The sequence below is a fragment of the Emydura macquarii genome, unplaced genomic scaffold (genome assembly GCF_026122565.2).
Source record: "Emydura macquarii macquarii isolate MOO-44397 ecotype Brisbane River unplaced genomic scaffold, CSIRO-AGI_Emac_v2 contig_1790, whole genome shotgun sequence".
NCBI classification, from domain to species: Eukaryota; Metazoa; Chordata; order Testudines; family Chelidae; genus Emydura; species Emydura macquarii.
Genome location: NW_027131927.1, coordinates 5,232,883 through 5,243,453, shown reverse-complemented (window position 1 = coordinate 5,243,453; position 10,571 = coordinate 5,232,883). Strand labels below are relative to the sequence as shown.

General features: G+C 58.5%; 1 protein-coding gene across 2 annotated transcripts; it reads right to left on the bottom strand.

The window, feature by feature from the left end:
• Nucleotides 1-1,690: 1,690 nt before the first annotated feature.
• LOC137159111 (calcineurin B homologous protein 2-like) lies at nt 1,691-8,582 on the bottom strand. Of its 2 annotated transcripts, none has more exons than XM_067557310.1 (7): nt 8,404-8,582; nt 6,311-6,383; nt 4,826-4,906; nt 4,299-4,423; nt 3,826-3,887; nt 3,456-3,578; nt 1,691-2,978 (listed from the first exon to the last, which is right to left on the bottom strand). In XM_067557310.1, exons 1-7 carry the CDS (start codon nt 8,468-8,470, stop codon nt 2,925-2,927), a joined length of 585 nt encoding a protein of 194 aa, XP_067413411.1. In that variant the 5' UTR covers nt 8,471-8,582; the 3' UTR covers nt 1,691-2,924. The 2 variants fall into 2 exon arrangements, with proteins under 2 accessions (XP_067413411.1, XP_067413412.1); XM_067557311.1 differs by having other exon boundaries at nt 3,466-3,578.
• Between the last annotated feature and the right edge of the window lie 1,989 nt (nt 8,583-10,571).

Below are 10,571 nucleotides of genomic sequence, written 5' to 3'. Positions count from 1 at the left end.
GCACCAGCCGGATTGAGATTAGGAGATTATTAAAATCGGAAGGGACCATGGTGATCACCTAGGGCCCCACACCCCAATATCTCAGCCCTCAGGGCTCCCCTGACTTAATTCCTGGTTGAAGAAGAGAAGATTTTCACAAGCACCAATTCAATAGAATAAAATGTATCTTCTCTCGCCCCCCCCATCACTCTGCTTGCCAGGATCCTGGAACCCTCCCACACTGGATCCCGCTGGCTCTGCTATTATTTATTAGGGGACTACATTTTTCTTGCTATTAGGTGCATCACGGTAGCACCTAGGCAACCCAGTCATGGACCAGGACCCCAGAACCCTCTTGTACCAGGTGCTGTACAGTTTGCTATTAGATGCATTATGGTAGCACCTAGGCTCCCCAGTCATGGCCCAAGACCCCAGACCCATGTTGTACCTGGCGCTGTACCTTTGTATTGCTATTAGGTGTATTACAGTACCACGCAGGCACCCCAGCCACGGAGCAGGCCCCATTGTGCCAGGCACTGTACCAACTCAGGACAAAAAGGCAGTTCCTTTTTGAGCGTCCAATCTAAGGGTAAGACAAGAGAGGACAGCTGGAAACAGCCAGGGGCAGAAGGATACACTTGACCCCCGGGAAAGTTTTTTCCAGACATCACAGGGAGGTTCCAAGCGGGGCCAATTTCACCATCTCCTTGGTGAGGCTGGAGTCTCCGGCCCAAGCAATCAGGCAATGATGCCATTCCCTCCCCCACCCTCCTCCAAAGACGCTTTGCCACAAACACAGGTGGCAGGCTGGCCTGGCAGCACGGAGCCTGTGTTGCAGGCCCCTGGGCAGGTAAAGGAAGGGCAATGCTGGGGAAACACCTGGCACTGGGGTGCATTAGACTTGAGGCCAAGGTAGCTGCTTTTTCTTTAAACCACTGTGGTCTACTGGATAGAGCATTACACTAGGAACCACAAATTGTAGGTGCTAGTCCCAGCTCTACCAGTGGGCTCCAGGCAAGTCACTCCTTCTCCATGCCTCAGTTTCCCCACCTATAAAAGGGGGATAATGGTAACGACACCTTTCGTAAAGCACCTTGAGATCTGCTAGGGCTGATTATTATTGACTGAGTTGGGCGAGGGGGGGAGGGTGCAGAGGTGATGAGATAACTGCTGGACATTTTATAGGGTGCAGTGGGGAGAAGTGTAGGGAGATCAGCTGCGACTAAGACAGACGGACGCTGGCCAGCAGAGAGCTGGAGCAGGGCGCAAGCAGTCACAGGGAAATCCGCTCTCAACAGAGAACCGTTGGGCTAGAATCCACCCCTGGAAAATTTCCCCCATGCCACCGCCCACTCTGATCAGACATCAACGTCATTGCTGTGGGATGAGCCCTTTCCCCAGCCCCGTGCCCCATGAGTGCTTTATGGCCCCATGGGTGTGACGAGTATGGCAGGTCTCAGCTCAGTAGGGCAGGTATTCTTGACAAACAAGAGGCAGCAGCAGAACTGCCCTCTCCCCACCCAGCTGGGAGTTAACTCTTAACATGCCCCTGCGCCATGGTCTGCCCCTCAGTTTCATAGCCAGACCTAGAGCAGGCAGCCAGTTTCAGGCCGGACCGTCTTTGGATCGGGACCCTTTCGCTTCAGGGTGAACGGGGGGGCGGAGGAGGAAGCTTCCAGTGTGAGACTGAGGGAAACTCAAACCCACACAATTATAGTCAAGTGCCTTAACCCCTTAGCCACCCCTCCGTGAAGAAGCAAAGGAATAAATGAGACTATGGGGCCTGGGCCCTCTACTTTTTGCTGGACATGGGGGGATCCCTCCAGAGCTAGGACAGATTGGCTGGGGGAGCCATCTGGCTGGCCGCACTACCCCAGGGACTCAAAGGGGGGAGCGAAGTGGGCATCTTCTCCCCAGCCCTAAATCCAGACGGAAATTCTCTGAACAACTAAATACAATTATTTTGAAACCAAGGATGAGATTTTTCACAATTATTTTATTTTATTGCAAACAGAGTTGAATCCAAGCGAAGGGAGAATCCAGCCCCAATGGCAGGAGATGCTGAGGCCGGTTCTCAGGCACACTGAGCCCTCTGGGATGGCGACACCCCCCCGAGATGCTTCCCCCACCTTGCTCAGTGGGTGTCCCCGCCAACCGGCTGCTGTGCAGCTGGTATAAGAGCCCTGCTTCCAGGTCCCGGCCTAGAGGATCGATTGGAGCGCACTGCGCTGTGGCTATTCTCTGGGCCGAGAGGGGGTAGAGGGTGAGTTAGAGCATCCCTGGGGCTGCTCTAATGGACACTGGGAGCTGGCTAGGGCCCAGAATAGCAGGACTGCAAAGGGGTCTTAAAGCCCAGGAATGGGGGTGAGGGGGAGCTGTTGATAGGTTACAAGTCTCTGCTCTGTGATAACTCTACCAGAGACTGTACTGTCCCCTGCCATCTGGGAGAATCTGAATCCCCAGGTATCAGGAGCAGCACTGGGGCATTAGCTTTCCTGGGGGCAGGCACTTGTTATCTGGAAAGCTGCTCTCACAGCAGCATTCGCTTTTTGTCAGCAATGAAATCTGATTGGATACAGCCCCTCTCCATCTGGATCCTCCCAAAACAAGGGGCAGAGGTGAAATCTGGTCAGGCTGGATCGGTCCTGAGGCAAGGGGGCAGCGATGAAATCTGATTGGATGCAGCCCCTCTCCGACTGGATCCATCCCAAGACAAGGAGGCAGAGATGAAATCTGATTGGATGTAGCTCTTCTGCATCTGGAACTATGCTGAGGCCGGAAGGCGGAGCTGAGGTGTGATTGGATGCAGCCCCTCCCTAGTGGGATCCATTTGGTGATGAGAGGGCGGAGCTGAAACCCAACTGGGCGCAGCCCTTCCCCTCCCCCCCCAGAGTGGATCTCCCCAGTGGTGCATGGCTGTGGGGGGACTCTCCAATCCTGATGGGTCATTTCAGCATCCGGAGGCTCATCTTCTGCTCGATGTTCAGCCTCTCCACAGACTGCAGGGAGACAAGGAGGTCAGAAACGTGGACAGCCCCGGGCTGCAACCTCCCTGCCAAGACAGCCGCCAGGGGCACCTGGGGTCTGGTCTCCTGGTTAAGGCCCTGGGCTGGGACTCAAGAGATGGGGGTTCAAGTCTCAGCTCTGCTACCGGGCCAATCAGTTAGCCTCTCGGTGCCTCACTTTCCCTTCCTGTACATTGGGATCAATGGTCCTTCCTTGGTCTCTCTAGATTGTGAGCTCCCGGGGGCAGGGACCGTCTCTCGCTCCGTGTGTGGGCAGCACCAGGACCCTGATCTTGGGCAGCGCCTGGCACAAGGGGGCCCCCACTCAGTCGTGGCCCCCAGGCGTTACCATAATACACCTAATAAGACATCCTCCTTCCCCCGCCAGAGACCTTTTCACTATGCCTCCCCGCACCCTTCTAGATGATCACCCCACAGATCCACACCCCGCCCCCCTGACAGCCCCCCAACCGTGGCGAACTCCGCGAAGGAGATGGCGCCGTCGCCGTCCAGATCGGCCTCCTGGATGGTGCGCTCCACGATGCACGCCAGCTGCTCCTCCGTCACCTCGATGCCGACCATCAGCTGCAACACCTGGGAAGAAAGGCGGAGGGGGGAGAAGACAGTGATGCCCCGCCCCTTGGCCCACCCATCCCTTGGGCTGCCACTGAGGGAGGGGAGGGGATTCTGTCTCTCGGGGCCCTTGGGTGGAGGAGGGGGCAGTGCCAGCCTTGCACAGCCGCCTTGCACGCTCGCTCTCGTGCACATGCTCACCCCCACCCCTCCCCCTCTCTCACACACGCCCCGGCCCCTCGCACGCTCAGACACACACGCTCATTACCTGCAGCATCTCCGCCCGGGAGATCTTCCCATCCCTGTCCTGGTCGTACAGCTGAAAAGCAACTTTGCAACCCAGATTGGTGTCAGCGCTGGGATCAGATCAGGGAAATGACCCCCCCCCCCCCACAGCCCATTCCCCACAATCAGCCTCAACCTCCCTCTGCACCCCTCACCACCACAGATGCTCCCATGTCCCCCCACCCTAGCACCCTTCCACATGCCCCTGGGTACCCCCCCAGTTCCCCTCCATGCCCAGCACCCTCCACAACCCTCCCACCCCAAATGTCCTCTGACCCCATGCCAGTGGTACCTTCCCCTCGCATGCAGGCCCCATAATGCCACAACCCAGCAACTAGCTCCTCATCCCCATCGCCAAGGGGCCCCAGTGACTTGTCTCAGCTGTGGGGCGTGGGGAGCAGCCCCCTAGGCCCCCCAGACCCCCCTGTACATCCCACCACCAGCCTCGCAACTCACACTGCAGCTTGCTGAGTCGGCTGTTCATGGGCTCCAGGTGACTAGCCTCCTTGGGCTTTCCTTCCTCCACGGGCCGGAAATGGGCCAGGACCCGGATGAAGGATCGGAAATCGGTGCGCTCTTCCCTGGGGAGGGAGACGGGAGACTTGACTAATAACCAATACAACAGTGCAGGCTGCCAGACGAGCCACAGCTGTTTATACAGGGACCCCCTTGTCCGGCGCTGAGATGCAGCCAGCTCTGGGGAAGGACACAGGGGCTGTGCACATGGGGAACCATACAGCAGGAAGTGACGGAGGTCCATGTATGCCACCGCCCACGTTGGTCAGCACCCTGCACCATCCAGTCCTCATCCCCTGCGATGCTGCGTGGCCTATGAGCTCTGGCGCTCACCCAGCAGTGGCTGATATGCCCTGCAGCCTGCACCTGCAACGCTGCAGAGCCAGGCTGGAGCTCAGGCCATCAGAAGCCCCCTGCATCCCCGGTTGATTAGGGCTGGGGGGGTGATGCTTGCAGAGCAGACTTACCCCTCCTTGAAGAAGGCGTTGATGATCCGGTCCCCCAGGGGGTTCACCGCCAGCTCTCCGATCCCCTGCAGGTCATGTTTGCTTTAGGGAGTGAGACAGGGCAGAGGTCATGGCATGGCCCAGCTGGTTTTGCTGTCAACCCGAGGGGGCCTCACTCATGTGTTCTGAGCCTCTGCCCCATTCCAGTCCCAAGACCGGTGGCAGCCACCTCTGGGGTGGGGCATAGGCAACTGTTTATACAGTGATCCCTTGTCCAGTGCTGCGATGCAGCCACTGCTGGGGTGGGGTGTGGGAGCTGTTTATATAGGGATCTCTCACCTTTGTAGCCACCCCTGGGGGGGAGGGGGCATAGCAGCTTATTCTATGTTGCGATGCAGCCATCTCTGGAGTGAGGCATGGCAGCTGTTTATACAGGGATCCCTTGTCCAGTGTTGAGATGCAGCCACCTCTGGGGTGGAGCATATCAGCCATTCCGGAGGAGGGAAACCAGGGTCAGAGCAGTGTTCAATTAACTCCAGCTGGGCTTTGAAAAGGTGGCAGCAGGGCATGGTCCAGGGTACTCCAGGATCCCTGCTGGATGCAGCCTACAGGGTTTGTCTTGAATCTGATGCCAGCTGGGCACAGTGGCCTGACCGCACCCAGGCACCAGTGCCAAGGGTCCCTCTCCTGTCTGAGAGCCGCCAGACCCAGGAACCTTCTCCCTGCTCCTGCCACCAGAGCAGACAGGCAGCCCCAGGCCAGCAAGCCCAGCTGGGAGCCCTTAGGGCCTTGACGCAATGGGGATGGGCCCCCTGGGAGTAGAGATGCGGGCCCTGATTCTGATCTCGGTTACCCCCCGGCCCAGTCCAAAGCCAGGCCCCCGGTGTTACTCCAGAATGACACTGGAACCTGGCCTGCCCCGGCAGCTGCCATCACGGCTGCAAGGCCCTGTTAGTGGAGAGAGTCCAGCAGAGCCATTGGCCTGGGCGAAAGCAGGGGTGGGGGGTGGACAGCAAGAGGAGAATGAGGAGAAGCAGCGTGGGCCAGAAGCTCAGGCAGTGGCAAAGGAGCCAGAACACCTGGGATCTATTCCAAGCTCTGATCTTGGGCCCCACCCCGTGCCTCAGTTTCCCCTCCCACCATTTCGTCTGTCTTCTTGGGACAGGGGCTTCTTGACCCCTGTGTCTGCAGCCCCTGACGCAACAGGGCCTTGACCTCAGCTGCAGTCCCCTTCTCCGCCTGGCTAGGTACCACCGTAATACCCATGATAATCGCTCCACCTGGAACCCCAGACCAGACCCTGTATTTAGGCAGCGCCCAGGGTAAGGGGCCTGATCTGTTCTGCCCTATACAGGTTCTTTCACCTCACCATCACCGTAGCATCCCAGTGCCCTGCCCCCATGCATGAAACCCTATTAACGTACTGACGACCCTAAGTGCTGCCATAACCAGCTAACAACAAAGCAGCCAGAATGGCCCATGTAGATAAAAGCTGCTTTCCCCTACCTGAGGGAGCCCTTCTGCTCCTTGTCCAGGGCCTGAAACCGGTCATAGAGGCGGACCACGGTGGCCTGCGAAACTGGGCACGAGAGAACAAGAGAGCGTTAGCTAGGAAGGAAGTTTGTCCTGTCGCAGGGGACGAGGCAGGCCAGGGTGGAGCCGCCCTGCCTCTGAATTTTTAGGATACTGACGATTAAACCCATCGGAATAACACATCATTTCATGCCAGAGGCCTGGGCTGCTCAGGGATCGCAGCATTACGGGGGTGTCAGTGCATGGGAGACGCATCCCACTGAAACCTGTTCCCCTGCATGTACAGGGCAGGGGGACTGGTGCTTTCCCAGGGGGTTTCATCTGGAGACCTCAAAGGGTTTTACAAAGGAAGGTCGGGGTCATTTTACAGATGGGGAAACTGAAGCACGAGGAGGGGGAAGTGATTCTCCCAAGGTCACAGACAGCAAGTCAGTGGCAGAGCTGGGAAAAGAACCCAGGAGTCCGGCCTCCCAGCCTCTAAGCACTAGACTCCCCTTCCAGAGCAGATGGCAGAACCCAGGAGTCCTGGTTCCCACTCCAGCACCCCAGCCCCGGGGTTATTGTGTCTCAGTGCCCCCTTGCCAATGCACCCTGCAGGCCCCCACTCTCCATGCCCCATTCAATCCTTGGCCTTTCAGCGGAGGTTGCCAATTAGCACCAACCGCTGTGCTGTGCCATTGGCGCCCATCCTGCTGAGACTCCACAGCTCATGTCATAAGTGGAGCTGCCAGCAGCGGCCAGCTTGGGTCGGCTTTTGCTCCCTTCCAGCCGGAGCAGGATTCGTACCGACGACCTAGAGGAGATTCCCAGCCGCATCCAGTGGGACCCAAAGGGCCAGGCCAGGATTCCTGAGGAGGGGCCTTGGCAACCCCTTGCTGGGACACCAGTTCAAAGCTTCACTCCCATTAAGCCACAGGGCCCTGCCCTGCCCTGCCCTGCCAGTGGCTCTGAAATGCACCCGGAGCCGGATCCTGTGTCACACTCAGAGCCCCCTGGGGTGGGCCCTGACCCACTGAGAACCATCCCATGGAAGGGGGCCTCCCTGGCTGGTGTGGAGCTGGGATCAGGGGCCTCCTGCTGCAGAGACAGCTTCTCCTGGTGGGAGCCAGAGGGGTCTGCGCTCAGCCAAGTGGTGAATAAGATGCCTAAGTCCCCTGGGCTCCCTCTGCTCTGCTGCGATTAACCCTTCAGTGCTCAGCTCGGAGCCTAGACTCGGCCGGCTTCTCCCCACCCGGGGCCAGCAGGGAAATCCACATGCAGTTTGGGGAGTGACCCTGCCTCCTTCGCCAGCCCCTCCCACCCAACCCATATCAGAGCACCTTGCAAATGAACCCCCGCCCCCAACCCCTCGAGAATCCAGGTCTGATGGGGAAACTGAAACCCCTCTCCCCCCGGTGGGGCTGTACAGCTAGTCAATGCCAGAGCCAAGCAGGGAAGCCAGCAGTCCTGCCTGACTCCACAACAGAGGTTGTGATCACTAAACCACACCCCTCTTGGAGCTGGGGACAGAACCCATGACTCCAGACTCCCAGTCCCACCCCACTCTAACCACCAGGCCTCACTTCCCTTCCAGAGCTGGGGATAAAAGCAGAGTCCTGCTTTCCAGCCCCCCCATCTAACCAGCAAGTCCCTCTGTCCTCCTATAACTGGGGAGAGAACCCAGGAGTCCTGACACTCCCAACCCTTGGCAGACAGGTGCACGGCCTCCTCCAGTAATCGTCAGAGACACAGAACTTCTCTAGTCCCGGGGGGTGGGAAGGACGGGGAGAGCACGCTCCTGCTGGGGCGGCGGGGGGCACAAAGGGCGGTCAACGTTAAATTCCCATGCATGCCCCTGCATGCACAAAGCCCTTCCCTTCCCCTGCACACAGCCAGCCCAGCCCGATGGCCACAACACCGAAGGCAGGTGTCCAGCCTGCCCTGCCTAGCCCGGCACAGTCCCTGCAGCGCCAAGGCACGATGCAGCCACAACCTCCAGCCCCTGTCCACTGTTGCTCTTTAACTTGACACCTTTCGGGCTACAGAAGCCAGCCCCCCACCTGCCTCCCTCCATGCGCAGCTCTTACAGCCCGTTTCCTGCAGGATCTCCTCCAGCTGGGGGATAGCTGATGGGTGGGAGCTCTGGGAGCCCATCTCTCATAGCATCAGGCCTCTCCGGGCTCTCGCACTGGAGCAGGGTGCACAGGGCAACTGGACTCTGGAGCCAACTTTTCCTAGCAGCCCATATTGGATCTCGAGTGACTGGTGGGACGGTCAATCAACCTGGGAAAAGGAGGACCTTGGACTGGCTGGGCCAAGTGCCTTTAAGGTGGATTTTCCTTCTCTCCGCCCAGGCAGTAAAGACAGGAAAACAGGGAGCGGCTTGTTTGTTTGGTTTCAACACTGTCAAGGTTTTCGAGGGGAGGGTTAGTCGCTCCCAGCACTTCCCATCGCCCAAGCTTTTATACACGGATTGTTTCGCGCAGAGCAACCACCCGTGGGGCAGGGTGTGGCAGCTGTTTCTGTTTATGCAGGGACCTCTGACCCTGCACGGAGATGCAGCAGCCTCTGGGGTGTGGTTTGGCAGTTGTTCATACAGGGATCTCATGCCCTGTGCTGCGATGCAGCTGTCTCTGGGGCGTGGCCGTTTAACAGCCGGACTCCAATTCTGCATCACATTGTGAGGCGCGGTGCAGGGATTTAAGGACAGCCCAACGAACAGTGACTCCAAGGGGCCAGCGCCCCTTTCTGAATCACACTCCCACCCCCACCAGCACAGCACCTCCTAGTGCCACACAGGGGCGCTGGGGTCAGCACTGTAGGCTCCCTTAGTGAGCGTCTGCCCCACTTCCAGCACCCCTTAGTGATGGCCCTATTGAGCACCACCCAGCTTCCTTTAGAGGTCTCGTATGCAGCGTCTCACCCAGCCTGGCACTGCTCACCTCCTTCAACCAGCAGCAGCCCCCAGCGCAAGGTGGCATGGCTGCTAGTTCTCTGCGCAGAGAACCCAGCGTCACATTAACCCCTGCAATGCCTGGCAGAGGTACAGCGCCAGGTCATAGTAACCCCACCCATCAGGACTCAATACCCCCAGCAGCTGGGCTCAGAGCCTTAAAAACCCTTCCTTCTCTGGGTAAGGTCAGGACCGGAATAGCACATGCCTGTTAACATCAAGGGATCATCAACACTCAGGCATCAGGGCATCTGCTCCTGGCTGGTAGGGTCAGGAAGGTTATTTCCCTCCCTTCCTCCAGGGAGCACTGCACACTTGCTGTTCAGCTACTGGAAGAGTCGGCTCACCTTCTCATGGACCAGAGGGCTGGCTGGTACGTGTGCAGAAGGCCGGATCAAAAGCCCCAGTGGTCTGATCTGCTGGTACAGCAGCCTGGCTGGAACAATGGCCTGATTGTTTGATGCTCTGCAGCCTGTGTTACGCAGAAGGTCAGACTCAATGATCCCAGGGGTGCCACTGGCCATGGAATCTCTGCATCTGCTACCATAACAACCCGCTGCTCTTATCTAGCACTTTTCATCCACAGAGCTCAGTGCGCTTTACCAAGGAGGGAGGTGTCGGTAGCCCTGTTTCATGGATGGGGAAACTGAGGCACGGGGCAGGGCAGTGACTTGCTCAAGGTCCCCCAGCAGAGCCAAGAATAGAACCCACATCTCCTGCAGGTCTCCACTAGGTAACACTGCCTCAGGATAAAGTCTGAAGCATCAGGCCTTGCCCACAGCTGGAGTCACGCTGCCGAACTAGCTGGGCCCAGGCTCAGCTGAGCCGTTGCTTGCTAGGAGCTATGGAACCTCAGTTTCCCTTTCCCTCTTATTGCAGTGCCCCCCTTTCCGTCTCTCTCCCCACCCCAGCCTCTGCTCCCCAGCAAGGGAAAAGCTAGCATCATTCAGCCCAGCCCAGGCCCAGGATCACCCCAGGCCCAGGATCACCCCAAAGTCACTGGCAGAGGAGCTCAGAGTGGCCCAACCAGCTGCTTTGTGACCCGGGACCTGCAGTCACTGACCCCTTGGGGCCAGAATGGAGCCGCAAAGGGGAAAGGCCCCATATCCCTTTCCCCTCCCCTGCATCCCCTTGTCTGGGGCTGATCAGAGCCAGCCCCCACAGACGCAAATCCCATTCCCAGGCCCTTGAGCCAGCTACTTACCTGCTGTGGGGCCAGATCGGAGGCAGCATCTTCTAGAGGGCAAAGGCCCTGACTCCCATTTCCCTCCATGCCCCCCACGAGTCAGCCCTTCCTCTCCC